We start from the raw sequence: 21,247 nt of genomic DNA on the forward strand, positions 1-21,247 counted from the left end.
TTGTTCAGTAAGACAGAAAATATTTTTTTAATATTATGTAGGTTAGTTAAGAGGTGAACAGAACTTTTATGAATTTTGTGAAAATCTACACTCAATCAGTTTCTCAAGTGCAGTACTACAAATACCCGTATTCTAGGATTCTAATATTCATATTACCCAATCCTAAATAAACCCGCTGATTGCTGTCTAAAATAACAAAATAATTACACTATACCAAGTCCAAACGTTTGTAAAAAGGCTGGATTCCACCCCCTATTAAGATTGAAATTTATTGCAACAGTGTTGACTTAATGCATTCTGTCAGTATAGCCTCGATATATTTAAAATATTTTTAAATATAGGTGCGAGATGTTGATTTCAAATTCTATGCTATGCCTAGAATAAAGATTACTCAAAAAAACTTTAAAAAAAATTAAAATAAACAAAATCGTGGGAGAAATAATGCGTTGAAAGAATAAAAAAGCTTTAAAGGCGATTATCCCGGAACTTGTTTTTAATGACTTAATGCATTCTGTCAGTAAAGCCTCAATATATAACACGTTTTTAATGAATGGTAAATACTTTTATTATTGATTTTCTCATTTTTATTGACAAAAAAATTGTGTTCGAATATTTATTTTTTACTATTGTTTGATTGAAATAAACGGCCCTTAGTCCTTTTTACATATTAGTTACAAATACAATTAAATATACATACATGTAAGTATAATTATAAGTAATACATAGCATTTAAAACAATATTATTAATTAACAGATTAGGATGTCTAAATAAGATAAACTATATAAAAAAATATATTACTAATCATAGAATTTTTGATAAAGAATGATAATTTGGTATTAGAAATACTTAGAACCAGTTGAAAAAAAACTAAGAAAACAATTTTGAATAACATTAAACGATAAAAAAAAATGATGGAGAGAAATATTTTTTACTTATAAATAAATTCAAGAAAAGAAAAGAAAAAAATATATATATATAAAAATATATACCCACACAGGCCATGCCTTTGTAAGATTTTTTTTATTTTTAACTTATGTATACCAATTGTAAAATGCAAAAAAAAAATTGTAAATTTAAAAAAAAGCATTAAATTTATCCTATAAAAAACAGTTTATCTATTTGGCCTGGTCCACTCATCAATCTGTGTGCCACCCTCCTCCATTTTTCACTTCTCGAAAGCAATGTTATAGTAAGAGTACTCACTAATTATTCTATGGACAATGGAAGTAGGTTGTACACTTTAATCTAGAAGTAGACCAATCCTCTTCGGCCGAAAGTCGTGTTAATTTTAAATTGTGTTTGCCAGTGAATTTTTTTGTTTATAAACACAAGTTTTTTGTATTTTGTTTTTATGATTATATTTTGTATACTTTGCTAAAGCCGTTGGAAAATAAATAAATGATGTATGTGTCTTACCTTTATGTTTTTCTTGCAGTGATGGACGTTACTATGAGATCGTCAAAGCAAACTTTGAAAGAGCCGACAGGACCACCGTTGTACGAACTACCACCAACTGTCGCGTTTCAAACTATCATCTCCTCTCCAATTACAAGGATTTAGTATTCAACTAGAATAATCATTCTCAATCCTTCTCTTGGTAGTATCTTCAATCATTTTGTTTAACCGTTACGCTGCTGAGGTCATTATGTGAATCTATGTTAAAATTGCGATGCATTTTATATACGTGTTGATAAAAAAACAAAAGAAATCTAAAATGCAATAACTTCATGTAATGTTTTTGGATTTTAATTTTTTTATTGTAGTAAAAGAATTGAAATTTTAATATAAGTAAAAGAAATAAAAATTGGATTTTTTTTATTCACAATAAATATAGAATATAAAATACAATGAACAAAACTATTTTTTAACATCTATGTTTATGGGCGCAAATTCCATGTAGTCCCTTTTTACAGTGACTACAAAAATTTTATCGAAGAAGAGACTATCGATAACCATTTTTGCGGCACACGCGACTTCGCTAATGGTCAGGTGCGCTCTGGCAGGTTCGGACAGGAACGGTGAGTCACGCGTTTTTGGCGGGTATAATAGGCGTCAATTCATTGACTCTCCGCAGTCTAACGGTTAAATTCAAACTTGGTTATAAATATAACACAAAGAACACAACCAAATATATCTCACTCAGCGCCGAATCTAAGTCACTTAATGAAAAGGGACGGGAATAAACACATTTGTAAATGAATACAAGCATATTATTCTCCCCTCCCTAGTAAGCGAGTGTCTGGTTCTTTGTGCCAACTGAACCTATGGTAGGGTCCACCTCTGATCATGCTGTGTCGCTAATATAAATTATAAAGTTCGGCAAAGTAGAACCGCCTTAAGAAAATTTTCAATATTCTAATAGGCCATGATATGCTGTGATGCGGTGAGCATAGCGAGATGGCCGTCTTATAGGTGACCAAAGTCGTCGAGACTTAAAGAGAGCAGTGCCGTTATCTAGTGGCCTTGAACCACCTAATTTTACTTACTGATCAACTAATTTTATGACTTATTTCTATAGAACTGAGACATACTGTGGCAGAAAATGGACGATCTAGACAAAATTAGCATTATAAGTAGATGTATTTGGAAAATGAGGAGTCATCGGAAGTCGAAAATTATCGTTTGGAGAAGAGTGAGATGTTTAAAAATTATGCCAAAAATTTGGAATTTAAAGTTTAATGCAAATTTCAAAGTTTTCATGACTCAATATCAAGAAAATTTCGTATTTTTCGATAGTCCAGATCACGTTTGAACTCATTTTCAGACACAAAAATGTACTTGAAATGAACTGTTCGTACGGCTATGTCAACACAGCTGTGACATTCTGCTCACAATCAATGATCTCTAAGGAAACCTGCATTATCTTTGTACTGCCGCTTTAATGGGGCCATCCACCGTTACATAACAGCCACTAAATGACAGCACTGCTCTCTTGGGAAACCATAACCTAATATAAATCCGTCAGTGGAAATAGACAACCTTACAGACAATTGAGTGGATAATGTATGGAGATAAATTCAATGTAAATGTGTAAATCTTGATTTTCGATCTGGTTATCAATGGATTTAATTTTGATAGTGAAATCTACAGCATACTTTAAATACATTTTTAAAATCTGATCAGTAAGAAAATTACACTTTTTTTTTCTCTTGTTTTAACAATTACTTATTGCATTTTAACAAAGTGAAAAAGAACACATGAAATTTACCAGAATATTTTTATTAACATGAATTTTAATTATAAGTACATAAATTAATTATTGATAAAGAATACAATAAATAACATTCATTCAAATTATTTATCATATAAACATAACTAACTCGGTACCTTTTCCATTAATTATTACTAAAAGAAAAGAAAAAACGTTTAGTATTATAGGTAAAAAAAAAAGCTTCATTTTTAGTTCCTACATAAAATTTTCAACTAATCATTTTCATAGATGCATTTGAAAAAAAATCTTGCAGTTTTATTTTAAATAACTTTTCTATATATTATTATCACATATTGTCTCCGGACTCAATAATTTTAGTGAGTTTTGAAAAATGAAAATTTAATATTTTTTTTATAAATATAATTTTACCTAAGCTTTTCTCAAAATTAATACAAGAATATTATTTAAATTTGGGTATGCGTTCGAATACCCACATCCGTCTCCATAGATCTTCATGGGTTGCAGTGACGTCAGGAGCTTAAAGCGCAGAACTGACCCCCACCTCTAAGAAAGCGTTTGAATGGACATTTAATTTATTACAGAAATAAAAGCGGCCCGTGTACTGGTTAAGATGCTGGTTCGATTCCCAGTGATACACAAAAATGAAAAAAGGTGATTTTTCTCAAGCCTGGGTGTGTTTTGGGGCTGTGATTCACCACCATAAATGAGTAGAAGAAAAAAAGACAATATGCGCAAATTTGGTGACCAGATTAACTTAGCATTTAAATCAACAGAATCACGAAGCATGTAAACAATTTTTTTTAATTTGACAAATTGTTTACCATTGAAAAACTTACCATGTTCAAATATATCTACAAAATACAAACAAGTAAAAAAATCAAATGTTATACAACATAGTAAACAATGTATCACATTTGCAAATTGTACATTTTATGTAAACTAAGTGAACAAAAATTACACCAGAACCTCTTTACACGGTTTTGAAATAACACAGTACAAAAATTGGATATAAAAAAAAATTGAGCATTTATTTAACAATGCATAATTATAGTCCCTAAAATATAGCTCGATTAGAATGATAGCTGTCGAACTAATGTCATCAGTGATCATGTACCGATCAAATCGATTTTATCAGTTTTTTCGTGCAAACATGAAACTCTGTTTCCGAAAATTGATATAAAAACGCAAAAACAAGCATATTATAGTGTGTTTAACACAATTATTCACCAAAAAATAAGACATTTATACTTTTTTCATGAACATCAAATGAAATTTTTTTTTTATTCGGTCAATTTACATTGATCAATTTGTCCCCTCCCTAACGTTTTTGCAAAATGATGTAACCTTGTAAGAACGTCGTTAATAATTAGGTTTATTTTAGTTTTAAAGCGGATTTTCTATATTTATGTTGATTTGTGTCTAGCATTGTATTAAAAAAATAAATTAACACACCAGATACGAATGATTTTTCGTGTGTCAATATAAATAACTCCTTAGACGTTACTACAAAATTATGTCGTCACTTTTTCTGACAAATGTCAGTCTAATCAAGCTATATTTTAAGGACTATAGTAATATAATTAAACTATTAGTTTTTGGAATCCCTACATCGCTCTTGAGGAACGGTGATAGTGAATAATCTTTGTTACGATTTTTTTAAGTGTTTTATTGTAATGTTATATTTTTTCATAAATTTAAGATACAATTTCTTTTTTGTGAATCCCGAAATGATTTTTGTACAAGAAAATTTATCCAGCATTGTTCTTTTTTAGTATACTTTCTTTACGCGGTACTGCGTGGAACGTATCCCCCGTGTACAAGGAGGTTCAGGGCCGCGATTACAAACGCTATCTTCATCGGTACATGAGGGCATTGGAAGTAAAGATAACAAACTCCCGTTATGGTGTTTTTGAGAAAAACAACAAAAACTGATACACTAACGCCAAAGAGAGTCGTCATGTTAGAAATGTTATTTTCACTGAACTTAAACTTTAAGATAATAATAAATTAGCTTTAATAGAAACACAAATTCAAAAAACTTTCTTAATATTTGTATGGCACGGCCATTTTGAAAATTTAAATCTCGAGCCTGTCATTGGTCGAATAAAATGGCTGATGGATATTGCTATGTTTACTTCCAAACACTATTTTCAAACAATCAAAATTATGATTTTAAACTACATTTGCAACTCAACTCATGATTTTTATAAAAATAAAGTTGATAAACTACAGAATAACATCATAACCAAAAAAAATTTTTTTTGGAGGTTGCTATCTTTGCTTCCAATGCCCTCACATATCGAGACGGAATAAAGTAAAATCGATATTTATGTACTAAAATGTGTATATTTGCATGAACATTTAAAGCATCTTTGTCGGTAATCTGTATGAAAATGTTAAGAAAAAAAAAGTTGCATACATGTTCAGTTTTTCATACAGAAAACTTCATTTTACTTTGTAGATAAAATTAAAGATAAATGTTAACTTATCATTGTAATATGGGCCCTGATATTTACAAATAAAAAAATTGTAAATCAATTGCTACGAAAATAGTGAAAAATATTTAGTATGAACAGAAAATCTGGTTTCAAATTAATTATCATTATTTAAATTTTAAAAACTTATATCAGTTTGTGAAATTTTACAATTTGGTAATTAATAAAAATAAATTGTCTCACGAATAAAAAGTTGTGTTATTATTGCGAAAACAATTAAAAAATGTACTAATGTAGCGAACTGTCACTGCACGAGAAATAATCTTCAGCCTAAATGATGGACACTACAATACAGTTCGAAATATCAGCGAAAAAACATAATCAGAAAGAATGCATTTTGCCAAGGATAAATGACTTAGAATAGATAGATTATGAACATTTATGACTATTCTTTATGGGAATTCTATTGTAAGAAGGTAATTAATTAAACATGTTTATATAAGTTATAAACAAATAATGTAACCAGAATAGTTTTGGAGTATCGAAATACAGTGGAACCTCGCATAATAAGTAGTAATGTGAAAAATTTATTAAGAGGAATAATTTTTCCAATATAAATTAATGTAAAATGCAATAATGCGTTCATTCAACACTCAAAGAAAACACTGATAAATTGTTAACTCATTCGCCACTGTGCTCATATACGTAGGACAGCTGCGCAGTGTTAACAGCATGTGAGTAAAAAGGTTCGTAGATTAAGTATTCATCAAGTATATAGTCTATATATTCATGGTTACTAACAATATAAGCGTTTCAACTAACAAATAAAATACGTCAGTTTTGAATGCGGGGAAGGGGTAAAAAAATGTTAATCATCTTCTATCGCGGAATGAACCAACCTGGAATGCGATTCCAATAAACAAAATATTTAAAAAATCAAAATAATTAGTTTATTATTTATGAATTTTTGACACATTACCTAATTCTATTTTACTAGAAAGCTTCTATCGGGGCATTTTTTTTGCTGGCGCTTCAGAATTAGGTGAAAAGGTGTATTTATTTATTTACATCTTCTTCCAAGTCGGTCCCTCAATGCTGAGGATCGGGATCACCATGAACACTTCCGATTAGTCTGTTCCACTCCAGTCTGTCTCCCGGCCCGACGAACCGACTCATGAAATTTTAGCCTCATAGCCACCATTATTTGGTCAGTCCATCTATATGGGATTCTACCCCGGCTTCTCCTACCTTCAACTCAGCCAGACATTATTGCCTTTTCTAGATTGTCTGGCTCACGTCTAGTAACATGTCCAAAGAAAGACTTGGTAAGTTTAAATATGGAGATCTTCCATTATTAAATTAATTAATTAAAGCATTATTTATTTGACAAATTGTAGTCTACATTACTTTACAGGCTGTTTAACCCATTACGTAATGCAGACTAAATATAAGTTAGAAGTTAGTGAATAGAAAGCAGACATCAGTGAATAAATTTGTAACACACCTAGCCACAGCTTTATTAGGGTGATGCTTCTCTTATTACGCCAGAAGATTGTTACTTCGCTGTTACCTTCTCCACAGACTCACATCCACAACTTCCTACTGTGAAACACGATGCAACTCCGTAAGCTCTTGGCTGTGCTCTTCCACAAGCGCTTTGTTATACATCACTTGTTAGGGGAGCCATTTTTTTATGATTTATTTTTCTAGCTATGCAAATAACTCGCTAAGCAAGGTTCCACCAGACATCTTTAACTGTTTTTTTTTTCAAAACTAATGTTCTAAGTTAGATCACAAAGAACAAACCAAATCTATAATTTATCCAAAAATAATACATTCATTCATATTGTTTCGCCCCTTATAGAAAATAACACAATTATTCCACATTTTAATTGAAATATATAATAAGTCTTAGAATTTATAAATAATCAAAACAACTGCAAGTGTTCTAACAAATATCCGTCTGTTTTGAAATAGCATTCAGTGGTGGTGATAATCTAAAACATATTTAGACATGTTCTGCAAAATAATTACATTTCTGGATTTATAAATAATTGAAGTAACTTGAAGTATTTGAACAAATAGTTTCTTTTTTGAAATAGCATTGAGGATTTAAAAATTTGAAAATATTTTGTTGTGTTTTGAGAAGTATTTTATAGTGCGATAATTTTATTTACACTAAGTTAATTTCTACTAATTGTCATTTTACCATGGGTAATTTTGTACATTCAATAAAAAAATTACATAATTCAGTAGCAAAAAACCTAACGTTTTTAACATTTCTTGAGCTGAAATCATTTCATGATTCGAGGATTAAAAATAATAACTTGTATTTATTACAATTTATTTAAATAATACAACCAAATAAATAAATAAAAAATACTTTGGTTTGTATTTTCTTAAAGATTTGACTCGATACACATTGTTAACATTTTAACCAAACAAAACACTTACTAGTATTATTACTTATTTTTTGAGAAAAAATATTTACAAAGGAAATAGCTCACTTATTAGGCACACGGAATATCGATTAAAAAAGAAAAAGTCATATTAAAACAGCTAAATGAGGCATTAAGAAAGCAAGTTTATAGACCTAGAAAGAAATCTGATCGAGAATCGAACCAAATAATGTTTGAATCCCGTTGAGATGACAGTAAATTTAAATTGTATAGGTGTCAAGTTGTTTTTAGATTGTGAAAAAAGATGCACTAAACAATATTCAACAAAATTTAATGTAGCTGTTTTTAGGGAACTACGGTTTAATAAATTATACCCATCACAATTTTCTACCCGAATCTCGCGTTAGGTTAGGAACAGTCCTATCTGCGTGTAATCATCTCACGTTCTCCGCCAATCCGAGCGCTGGATCTTCATCCAGCAGGTGGAGGATCTCGTGACACAGCGGGCACCGATCTTGCACATACAGCCACTTCCTCAAACAGACTCCGTGGAAGAAGTGATTACACTTTGTGATCTTCGCGGAATTCATCTCTTGATAGCAGATGGCGCACACGTCTTCCAACTTTGTCAGCTGATCGGGCGAGGCCTCGGGTAGAGAATTTATCTTGTTTACAGCCGTCTGCCGCTTCATAAACACGGACCATCCGGCTCGAGCTTCGCACCAGATGTTAAAGTACGCATGTACGCACATCATGAGCGCTCGGATAGCGCCGCCCGATTCAAAGAGGAGAATCCAGGCTCCGTTGAAAAACAGAAATATACCAAAAGAGAATTCAACCGTGTTGCCGAAAGCTTTGATGAAATAAACGTAATCGTCTAATTTTTCCCAAAAAATTGTCCTGTATGCGTCTATCAGAAACAGGGAGTATATCATGAGACTTACGGCGACTTTAATAATCACTTCAATACTGAAGGCGCTCACGGCGAGAAGCCAAGTGGAAAGGGTGTGGTTATACCAAAGGTAAGTCAGCAAACCGAGGGGGGATAAAACTAGGAAAGCGCACACGCCTAGAGCCCGCACATGACGATGCATGCTGGGATTATGGGAAGCGCTCAAAGACATCAATATTGGATTCACAATATTATGCACAAAGTGCAGTAAAGCGGTGAACAGTAAACAGAAATTTCTACACAACCTTACGAATCTTTTTTCCGGATTGAGAGACGTGAGGCCGGTCTGTAAAGCGAGAATGTAAAACAGAATTGCCGAAACTGTTCCGATGTTTTTGTCTTCTCCTTCTTCCGTGAGCAGAATCCACTGGAAGAAGTTTCCAATGTAGTGGCAGAAGAATGATATAACGGAAGTCATTCCTAATACGGCAGTTATTGTTTCGCAGCCGCTTATGAGAAGAGACTTGGCCATGGAAGCCAACGTCTGCACCGCGAGTAATGTCGTTATCTTGCAACTTTCATCCGAGAGTTCGAAGTTATCCATGAGATGGATACCCGCGTGCTCTATGACTCTCAGTATCCAAAACATCCTCAATACGCACGGCACATTCATTCTGACCCACTCTGTTTCTACTAACGCCGACACCCCGAAGTTGTTGATGAAATTCCGACAGTGTTGGTATCCCATGAAGAGAACGTCGATGATGGATTTGGCTGCAGACCACAAGATGAACTTGACCACGGCCAGAGGGATGAGGGCGGCGAACACGGGGGCGTGTTGTAACATCGCAACGGGGAGTGGAAATGCACCGATAACAGAAGGCATCGAAAAACTAAGAGGCAAAATATACTGCAGTGCTCGGTGCTGCGGTCCCAATTGAATGACATTGAATATTGACACTAATAAGAATTGCGTGGCGTAATTTTCGATTATTATGAGCCCAGGTCCCGCCGGGTCCAGGATACGGTTGAAATTAAGACTCAAGACATCTTCTAGAATGCTGGGACTCATGTCACCCCCTTCCGAAACCCCCGAGAGCGCTATGATCTGCTTCATAGTCGCCACATTGGCCCAATATGATACAAAGACTATGCCGACAGATATCAGGTACATGTAGACGAGGATGAGATGTTTCGTTCGGAGTACGAACATGCATAGCGCCGCCAAACATCCTGAAAACAATAAATAAAAACAAATGACTACATATCGAAATTACCAAAGCAAACATACATTGTACACGAGGTGCTATTCTATATTTTAAAACTTATTTACTAAAAAGTCTAGCAACCACGATCATTTGAGCCAGCCATAGAAATGTGAAACTGAGATAAAAGCACCTTTGTAAAAAGAGTAAATAATCAAATCTACACAGCAGTTGGAATGTTTTAGACTTTGACAAACAATGAATACATTAGTTTTTTTTTATATTACAAACAAAAATATAACTATGTATTTGACCAGTTTTAATGATATTTAAAGTACCGTAAGAATTTTCTTATGCTGTGGGTGTTTTCTGTAAATTGAGAAATGCCGTTTTTGTGATCGACACTATTTTCATAAGGTGATTTTTACAGTTTTTTTGTGTGAAAGCGGCCTGGTTGTTTTTAGCAGAGCGTAGAATTGACCTTACTGCACCCGATAACACCAACATCTAATTTTTTCAAAATTGTGGACTGGCTCCTTTCTGCATAACTACGTTAACTTTTACATGATAATGGATTTCAGTGGGCCGCTGAATGTCATTAAAAATGACTTAAGAATGATTATTTGTTAGGTGCTATGTTTACGTTTCATGGTTTAATCTGCAGAACTTTGGATTCGAGATTAATACATATAATAACAACAGCTCTTAGAAAAAAAATAATGAGTAATAAATGCAATTTGAAATATTAGTTAATATTTCACTGGCTAATATTTGTACTAATTTGAAAAACTAATAAAGAGCTTACGATTGGCAATCATCATCTGCACTTCTGGAATATATTGTTTTAATTTATCTATCATCAAATTTATTAGATTATTATTAGTTTTTTAATTTGTTTACATATTTATCATTTAATTAACATTTAACCAATAAACAAACAGTAATTTACTAATGGTAAGTGGTTAACGGCCCGAACAGCATTAAACAAAATGAAAAATCATCTTTGTGACGATAATATAAACCTTAAGCTGAGACAACGAATGGTCAAATGTTATATATGGTCTGTCTAACTGTACGGTGTAGAGGCGTGGACTCAAAAAGTTAATACAATTTTATTTGTTCATATATATGTACATTACAAAATGGAAATCTTAATTCATACATATAAAAATAATTAAAATAATAAGGTAAAATTAGGTATATATAAAAAATAACGCATAAGTACACATAATATACAGAGAATATGTTAAAAAAGTAAGAGAATCTTGTAACGAAAAGCTCCCTCTGCTGCTGTCTCTGAAGCTGTCTCTGAAGACATGAAAAATGTCAATGTCCAAAGTAATATTGTTCAACATAGAGATAGCCCTTCCAACAGGCATAACCATTGGCAGGTTAGTCCTATATATTGGAATGTGAAACAGTCTATGCTGACGCTGTCTAAGGTAATTATCCGGAACATAAAAGCTAATGCTCCGCATAATTTCAGGGTTGTCAATAAAACCGCGCAACAATCGAAAGAAGTGCGGAGTTAAATACACATTCCTTCTGGTCTTTAAACTGCTGTAACCGAGCATACCCTGGAGGAACTCAGTGGGATAAAGCCATGGATAATATCTGCACTCCCTCATGTAGAGAAACTGAAGAAATTTCTTCTGAACCCTCTCCACCATAAGAGAGTACTTCAATTAATATTATAATGATTATAATATTCAATTAATATAGAATGTTAAGAATATCTTGGACCGATATGATAACCAACAATGAAGTATTACGTAGAGCCAATACTAATCGAGAACTATTCACCACTGTTAAGCTCCTTAAGATTTCAGATTTTGACCATGTGTTAGGAGGTGATAAATATGCCATACTTCGGCTTGTCATGAAGGGGAAGATCGAGGGACGTAGAAAGGGGTCGGAAGAAAACAGCTTTCCTGGCTTCGAAACATTTGTGTACGGACCAGGATTAGAACTGTGGAGAAGCTGTTTCGCACTGCTCGGGATAGGGAAGCTTTCTCCCAAGTGGTCGTCAACGTCGCGGGGACCCGACATGACATGTGAAGAAGAAGAAGAAGAGGTTAAATACTAATATTTACTAACATTTATGAAAATGTTTGACCACAAAGTTAATGCATGTTTTTTTATTTAAAATAATATATCACCTTAACAAACGCACGGTGCGTGGTAGTTAGTTTTGAGATCACTTTTCCGAAAATTTCCGATTTTCTTAAAAATTCAATAATAATAATGGTTTATTAACAAAACATGTGTCTGTGTAGTCTGCCTAACTAGGAACAACCTGTTTTAAGACAGACATGTTTTATAAGTAGTATAAAATAATAATTAAACGTGACTACCATTAAACAAGTTTAATTATCTATTACCACTAACCATATTTTTACAAAATAATTCAATTGAATCCGGGTCACGGTTTTACAATGTTCGGCCAAAACATTAAATATCGAATATCAAAAGATCCCAAGATAGTTTTCAATGTTTCGTATAAACAAAAGTTATTTGTAAAAATAATATTTTTTTATTAAAAACAGCCTATTGGCTGTGAAAATATCGTTGTAATAAGGAAGTTCGGCACTATGGGAAATTGGATATAAAAATGTTTTCTTAGACGCGGTAAAAATTAGAACATTCATGTGTAAAAAAAAATAATAAAAATAATTTTGAATATGAATAAACCAATGACAAGTGTTGCGATAGATTTCTGGTTTACAGGAAGCCAAACCCACCAAACAGCAGAACTCGCCGAAGAGAACTTGTGACATCACAGGTGGAGTGATTTCAAAATCGCGTAACTTTAAAAAATCATAAAGCTGAAAATAAGATAAATAAAAATATTTTTGGTTTAGTTTAATAATAGACAAATATTTTTATTTTTTTTAAAAACCACCGAACTTTTTCACTAACATAAAAAAAATAAACTTGCACCTAAAGGGTTTAAAAGAGGAATAGTTTTGTTTGTTTTACTATTTTAACACTTTCAAAGACAAATAATATATATGGTTTCGATAAATGATTTTCTTCGCTGTATGAAATATTTGAAGTTTGTTTAAAAGTTATTATGCAATGTTATCGTAAACATGGACACAGGTCTAGATATGTATTTTCACCACACGCATGGTAAAAAAAAAGGTAAATTTATTGTTTGAATATCTGATGACGAAAAGACACACTTAATGTTTTAAATGTTTAGAACACATGTGGGCAACCCCTGGCCCGCGAAAATGTGAAGTTTCAATCATACCAAAATTCAACAATGTTTTCAATATATCCAAATGTTTGTAGACAGGCTGGATTTCCTACCTAGGGATTATTAACATTTAAATTGTTACAATATTTGAGTTTGTCCAAATGTTCATGGACAAAAGACTGGATTTCACCCCCTCGGGGGTCATTAAGATTAACAAATTACAACAGGGATGGAGAATACCTTAAATAAGGGAATATGGAAGTCAAGGCATTTACAGGGCTTATGACCTGTCATTGGCTGGTTTAAGTGGCCACTTTACACACTGTGTAACATTCACCATTTTGCCTATGTTTGAACATCCATATTTCTTCAATTCTTCCATCTGTTGATTTTAGTGAAGTTAAGAAGGTATTCTCCATCCCTGTTGTAATTTGTTAATCTTAATGACCCCCGAGGGGGTGAAATCCAGTCTTTTGCCATGAACATTTGGACAAACTCAAATATTGTAATGAAACCAACTGGTCCAAGAAGAAATTTAAAAATTGAAAAATTGTTTTCAGGCGTTGCCTAGTATGTGAAATAATTCAGTCAGATGAATCTCTTTACAACAATAAAGGTTTCAGCTCTTTAACTTCACTAAAATCAACAGATGGAAGAATTGAAGAAATATGGATGTTCAAACATAGGCAAAATGGTGAATGTTACACAGTGTGTAAAGTGGCCACTTAAACCAGCCAATGACAGGTCATAAGCCCTGTAAATGCCTTGACTTCCATACTCCCTTATTTAAGGTATTCTCCATCCCTGTTGTAATTTGTTAATTTAAATTGTTGTTTTTGAGAAGGGAATATGGATGTCCAGGCATTTACAGGGCATATGACCTGTCATTGGCTGGTTCAAGTGGCCACTTCACACACTGCATAACATAAGAAGTTTAAAATTGAAACGTTCTCAGGTGTTGCCTATCCCGCCAAATACAGAGCGTGAGTTTGGGACCATGGATTTGGCTTTGCCGTCGATGTTGATGCATAGCCGGGCTTACCGCGGGACTTTCTATGTTTCAAGTTATCATAGTACATCTGCTTTTCATCACCAATCACGATACGATATAAAAAACTTTCCATTTTCTGAGCAGCTGTTCACATGTGGAAAAATGCTGTTCGACGTCTTTCGTTATACGTTTGAAAAAATATTTTAAAAAAAAGCATATTGTTAAGTGTCCTCGGCATAGGTAACCCTAGTGAGGTCATATTATTTTTATTATCAATTATAGTTTGTAAGAGAAATAATATGAATAAATAAATAAATAATGTTTTATTAATAATAAAAAATATATAAAAAATTAGGGCTCCACAGTAAAAAAAAATATGGGTACGCTGATCTAGAGTCTTTTAAAAGTATTGTCAGCATAAAAAAATCATTTAGTGCTGAAAAAAAATTTGAAACCAGAAGTACACATATACAAGTTCCAAAGGATGGAAGAAGGTAAAAATACACATTATTGATAAAATCCTAAAATTAGTTTCAATTTTTTTTTTTATGCGAGAATGCAAACAAAACAAAAAATGTGCGAGTCTGTATATTGCGTATGATTCCTTATGCTAGTTACAAATATTTGTTGAAATTTTACAATGACTCGAAACAAATATGTTCTCAGTGACATTTTTGTTTGTTTGATATTATGTCTCTCTTGTTTTTATGCTAAACGGCCCTAGAAAGTGAAGAAATTATGGAGTTTAAATAGTAATAATGATACGTACTATTTATTTGTGACATTGTTGTTTCGTGAATAAATTACTTGAATTGTATTGGTATAGTGTTTAAAATAAATCGATGTAAATACTTAATAGGTTCTCACACTGCTTCTAACATTAGGCAAAAGAGAGAAAGCTAACGTAGATAAGTTTCTAGAAAGGTTTCTAGCTTAAAATTTTCCCTGTTCCCAACACTATTTGGATATTAATGACAATAGAATTTTTTCCAATAGCCTATATAAAACTGAAGTATTTATATTGTAGGAGATATTGATTTATTTATTATTTTACAATTTTTATAATTATTTTTTACATTAAGATAATGTGGGGTGTCTCAATAAAAAACAGTAAGCAGCAAAAGTGTCCCAGCACGTTAGTCAAACAAGATTTACTTCAAACCATCAACTACGGTCCGATCGAAAGTAAAATATTCACAAAAAATATAATGCTATGGTATGTGTCCTATGATTGGATCTTATGGAAAAAGTGTCCGCGAACAAATTGACACCAGTAAAATACATAATGCTTGTAAAGGCACTACAGTGGTTTACATGCGTAGGGTAAATAGGTAGCGAAAGAATGCAAAAAAAATGTGTGGCATGAATGTCGATGGATGCAGAAGAAAAAATCAAGAAAGACATGGCATTATGCGATTCGAGAAATGCTTGAACTACAATTAATTGAATGTAGTTCCACTCCACTACTTCGGGAACTACACTGGCTACGTTTTCCACAGAGGGTCGAATACAAACTCTGTTGGCTTATGTATAAGTCACTGCACAACTCGGCTCCGGAATATCTAAGGGAACTATGCATTCCAGATGAACTAGCTGACAGGCGTCTCACGCTTAGATCAGCTACGTCTACGGCGAGAGGAAAAGTTATTATACCTCTACGCAAACAGCGCACTAAATTTGGTGAGCGCGCATTTGCGGTCGCAGGCCCTATGGCATGGAATGCTCTCCCAGCAGAGGTGCGAGGCTGTGAAAGTGAAGTGATGTTTCGGAAAAAACTTAAAACCCACTTGTTCTCTAAATCATTTGAATAAATTCGTAGCACGTGACAACAAAATAAATTATTTTAATTAAATTACAAATTTAAAGCTTCAATTAAATTAACTTAACAGTAGAATCACCATGTAAAGCGCCCTTGAGGTATTTTATTACGAAAATGGCGCTATATAAGTTATCCACAATAAATAAATAAAGTAGTTATACAGAAAGCTCAGTCGCATTCCACCGGCAACACTACTGACTAGTCAAACTCGTTAGTGTCCACGTCGCGAACCCCGGGCAATGGGATCACACTCATAACGGCGTGATCACAGCAGATAACGAGAGGATGAACGGCGAGTTTCTGGCGTTTCCAAACCAGAACCAACCAGCTAAAGGAAGGTAAGCCCGACGAAACAATCCACCAGAGAAGGCAACGGGAAACCACTCTGGTCATCTTTTCCCAGGAATCACTGTGGCGAATACACCCAACAAGCAGTTGTCCTAGCCTCGGAGTAGTGCAAGACCGAGATACGTCAGGGGGACCTGATAAGGAACCGCAAGAAGAAGAATGCAGAAAGCAATCAGTCGACAATTTTCAAAAAATTAGATATTGTTGTAAGGTCAATTCTATGTTCTGCTAAAATTAGCCAGGCACAATCATACAAAAACCTGTAATAATCACCTATTAAAAGTAGTTGTGATCACAAAAACGACATTTCTCAATTAGCAGAAAACACCCACAGCACTAGAAAAATCTTACGGTATAGATGCTGATGCTAACCTAACATTGATGCCTCCAGAAATCTGGTTCTCTTAAATAAATTGAAGAGGATATAAGTATTTTAATTTTATAAATTCATTAATTTAAAATCACATGTAACAAAAAATAATGTTTTAATACAGAATGTCACCTAATACATTCAAAGTTTAAATGAGGTATCACTCAATATTGAATCTGGCTGTTTTCTGCAAAATGCATATTCTAGGTTGTGTGGTCAGCCAGACTCACCAAAATTATTTTAACAAATAATTAAATAATTTTTTAAAGTTATTATAACAAATTAATTAAACGATTCATTGTGGACACCATATGCTCCAACTAGGAAGCGGACATGGAATGATGATGATGGTTTTTTTTTCAATAAAGATAACATCCAGCACTAAAACTTGGAGGAAAAAATCACAAAATTGCAAAAAATTGACTTAACCAGTTTTCCTTATGCACGCGGGATATTATATCTCTTATTTGTTTAAATTAAGTCATATTTTGATAAGTATGACTAAATGTGAGATCACCGTGAATGGGTATCCTAAAACAGGTAGAGGAATTTGTGTATCTGGGAAGTATGTTTACTAGTGATGGAAATATTGAGGATTATATTAAAAGGAGAGTGGGTGCCGATAATAGTGTTAACAGTGTACTTAAATCAACCCTGGCAAATAAATGTTTGTCGCAGGAGGTGAAATTAGCCATTTGTAATGGAGTCCTGGTGCCGACCCTTACATATAGAAACGAAGTATGGAATTGGAAAAACAAGGATGCAAGTAAGCTGAATGCTGTCAAAATGAATGAGATCTCTCAGGTGAATATGTGGTAAAACTATGCACGATAGGCGCACAAATATCTGAATCCATGCATTGTGTTTGAAAGAGTTGATATACTTTTATTTGCTGATGACCACAAAATTAAAAAAAAACTTCTTTGAACTATTGTAACGTTCTCCAGCCAAATCCAGATAAATTGGGTAAATGGAGTAATCAAAATCATCTCTTTTTAAAAGTGGATTAGCATCATTATATATCGTTCCATATAAATAAATCATGTATTAATATAGCATTAATAATATTAATATTTAAAAAGCATCACAAATTAAAGATCTGAAAATCTTCTTTGATGTATTACTTTTATTCCTCATATTAATGAAATTATTAATAAATAATAAATCTATGAAATGATTAGATTTTTCATTACGAACAGTAAAAGATTTAAATTCACTTAATTCATTCAAAATCCTGTTTGTTGCATTCATTTGAAGTAATCTCGAATATAATTCTGCAATTTGGTCTCCAATTAATAAGTCTCACCAGCATAAATTAGAAAAAGATCAACATAAATAATAAAAAATTATAAATTTTAAACAATCGATTCTCCTTGAACAAATTCATTAATGTGTAAACGTAATTTAAAAGGACAACCAGTAATTTAGTGATTTAATGTAAAATTTTAAATGGCCGGTTGGACGTCATTGATTTAATGAACCTCATAACTTTTAATGTTCCTAAAACTCATACGCGACAAACACAGGCAGCGCTTTTTGATATTAACAAATTTAGTGGCGTTAATAGACATTTTCAGTTTGAAGTTTAAACCTACTCGTAAATATTTCAATAAATAAATAAAATTACGAAAGGCTTATGAAAAGCATTATCGACCAAATCCAGAAAGGAGTTCTGCGGTGGATTTAACATATTGAGCGAATGGATGGCGAAAGAATGGCTAAAAAGATTTTCAATGCGAATGTTGATGGATGCAGAAAATGAGGTAGACCGAGAAAGACTTGAATAATAAGTACTTGAAGCTGGACATGCCAAAAGTCATAATAATCGATGTGCGAGCATGAGAAAATAAATTAATGTAGAGGAAGCAAAGTCTATGTGCAAAGATGTGTCATTTTTCTTATCTGCCTACCCACACAGAATAGTGTGATTGTCTGTTGTTGTTTAGCAACAAGCTGATTCACTGGCTTAATATTTAAGCACCGTGTCCAACAATAAATAGCCAAGTAAAATCTCAAATACCTAGTTCACAATTTCTATTTAAAATATAGTATTGTACTTATGCATACATTATCATGAATTAGTGGCACTAATTTAAATAGAAATAAAGAAAGAAAACAAGATATAAATTTCACAGGATAACGCAATCGCGTGACGCATTATCTGTAAACATGCGATAGCAACGAATTTGTCGTAAGCTGGACAATGTAGCACACTGTTAGGCAGTTAGGTCCAGGTAGATACTTACCAAAACAGCAAAGGGTGAACTTGAATATGGTAAAGATGAGTCCCTTGACGAAATTTGAGTCGTAAAACAGGGCTTCTTGCAAATCAAGCGCTTCATCTTGCGTCGAATTCAAAAACAAAATAGATTCTTGTTCTACACTTGACATTGGGAGTCCCAGGCTGAACTTCAGCAATTCGTCCACCACAAACAGAGGGGGGACCCTCAGGACTATTTCCACGAGGGCCAAAACTGTCGTCATTAGTGGCATTATTCATCTATATGGTTTATTTTACCGTAGACCATTTCACAAACCAGCTAAAAGCACAAACTATTACAACACGGCAATACAAACGACACTTTTTGACAGTCACCGACAAAATAATGACTAAATTTTTTTGCGAATGGCATTGAATTCCATCTTTACCGACCGAAACAAAAATTGAAATATCGACGTTTGATATTTCCAGAATTAGAAATGTGATTCCTTGTTTTAAACATAGATGTCAGTAAGCTTGACATTTATGCATTACATGCTCCAAAAAGGCGCCAAAGACATTAATCGTAAATGTTTATTAAATTTCATAAGCACGTAAAATACTCTGCTAAACGGCTAAAACTGCTAAAAGTGTTTGGGAAGTTATAAGATTCTTCAATCAAATAAATAAGAATAAATTATAATAACAATTAGGTAACATGATTATGGGTAGAAAAATTATGGTTATAAACATTTTTGTATCATGATACATAGAATTAAGAATAGTCCAGAAACCGCACACGAGCATCAAACAGAAGGCGACTAAACTACTCATAAATGAGTAGTTTTACGTTTTGACCCATTAGTTTCTTTGTAGACGTCACTCAGTACGCAACTCCTGATTTGAATTCAACTATGCCGTGTTGTGTCCTTTTAAAGTGTAAAAATACTGCTAGGATCTTAAAAAAACGGGAGGGGATCACATTTCATGTGTAATTAGCAAATGAATGTGTAAGTAGCAAATATATTACTTAAAAATTGAATTATTTTTCCATCTGTCAGATTGTCGAAGAAATCGAAATGGATATTTCGTTAATGTTGCTAGGGTAGTAATTTTTTTTACCCTACTTTGCTCATCTAACGAGAGAACTAATGAAAATTGGACCTAGGATTAAACAACCCTGTGGTGGACATTTGTCCGACATTATCTTTAAAACATCAAATATCATTTAACATGATATAAAAATATCCGTTTAATGTAAAATAAAATTTGTTTTATATTTTAAGTTCAAAGTTCATTAATTCGATTACTATAAATAAATTACCCTTCACTTCTACTCTGTTGTGTCAATCAATATTTCCGCGTGCATAATACAATTTTAGAGAAATTAACAGATTGCTTTTTTTTTTACCTAACATTTGTGTTATGATTATATTTTTTCTCATCGTGCAACATTACGTTTCTTCACCACGAATGCGCGCGGTGAAAGTGGGGCATAATGGGGGGATTTTTGGACACAGTCCGATGTCTTCAAATATGATTCTACGCTCCTTCTGGACTATTCTTAATTCTATGTTATGATATTAAATTAACGACTTTTATCAGTCTTCTTCTTCTTTTTCAGCCTTGTTGTCTCCATCGCTAGATTCAGGCCTCTTCCAAGCGTTTCCACTCCTTCATCCACGCTTCTTCTTTATTTATTGACTCTTTTAAACTACAGTACATTTACGGAGACTAGACCGCTATGCACGAGCAAACCACGAGCCCATTTCACACCACAGTAAAAATCTACACGGCATGATAAAATACAATAAGGTTAATCGATTTTTATTGTGTAACAATCATTTATTTATTTATTGCCTGGCAAACGCAATAACCAGTACACCATGAGACCGACTAATCTCCAGTCGATTTTCTTTTGCAGGATTTTTGTCTGAGAGTACTCGCTAAATTTAAATAATGATTTTGATAAGACTATCATTTAAATCTCTTTTACCAAGTTTTACTATATTATTTGAATCGGGTTGTGGTCCCGTGGCTAGTGTTGCGGACTCAAGGATCCGAGGTCTCAGGTTCGAACCCTCTAACGCAACTTGAATTCCATTTTCTAAAAGTAAGTTATTTACAACTCGTTGAAAATGGTCACCAACATTGAAATATTTGGGTAAATTATAAGAACGCTAATATTTCTTTCTTTTTTACAAATAATATAT

The 21,247-nt window shown here is 33.0% G+C and overlaps 2 protein-coding genes across 3 annotated transcripts in view; one reads left to right on the top strand and one right to left on the bottom strand.

Annotated features, from left to right (window-relative positions):
• Positions 1–2,201, top strand: part of FipoQ (F-box/LRR-repeat protein FipoQ) — a 32,987-nt gene extending 30,786 nt beyond the window's left edge. For both annotated transcript variants that reach the window (XM_088235940.1, XM_088235939.1), the window contains exon 11: positions 1,437–2,201. In XM_088235940.1, coding sequence (XP_088092066.1) covers positions 1,437–1,572 — 136 coding nt within the window. In that variant the 3' untranslated portion in view covers positions 1,573–2,201. The remainder of the gene's footprint in view (positions 1–1,436) is intronic.
• Trc8 (TRC8 ring finger protein) lies at positions 1,435–19,451 on the bottom strand. Its single transcript, XM_088235938.1, has 2 exons — positions 19,081–19,451; positions 1,435–10,132 (listed from the first exon to the last, which is right to left on the bottom strand). Exons 1-2 carry the CDS (start codon positions 19,325–19,327, stop codon positions 8,442–8,444), a joined length of 1,938 nt encoding a protein of 645 aa, XP_088092064.1. The 5' UTR covers positions 19,328–19,451; the 3' UTR covers positions 1,435–8,441.
• Positions 19,452–21,247: the final 1,796 nt, after the last annotated feature.

The sequence above is a fragment of the Micrasema longulum genome, unplaced genomic scaffold (assembly GCF_059751315.1).
Source record: "Micrasema longulum isolate JH-2025_06_02 unplaced genomic scaffold, ASM5975131v1 h1tg001476l, whole genome shotgun sequence".
In the NCBI taxonomy this organism is placed as follows: Eukaryota; Metazoa; Arthropoda; class Insecta; order Trichoptera; family Brachycentridae; genus Micrasema; species Micrasema longulum.

Coding starts and splice junctions, on each gene's coding strand:
- Trc8 (XM_088235938.1), bottom strand. CDS start 19,327: ATGCCACTAATGACGACAGTTTTGGCCCTCGTGGAAATAGTCCTGAGG. Junction 10,133..19,080: donor GTTCACCCTTTGCTGTTTTG/GTAAGTATCTAC, acceptor TATTGTTTTCAG/GATGTTTGGCGGCGCTATGC.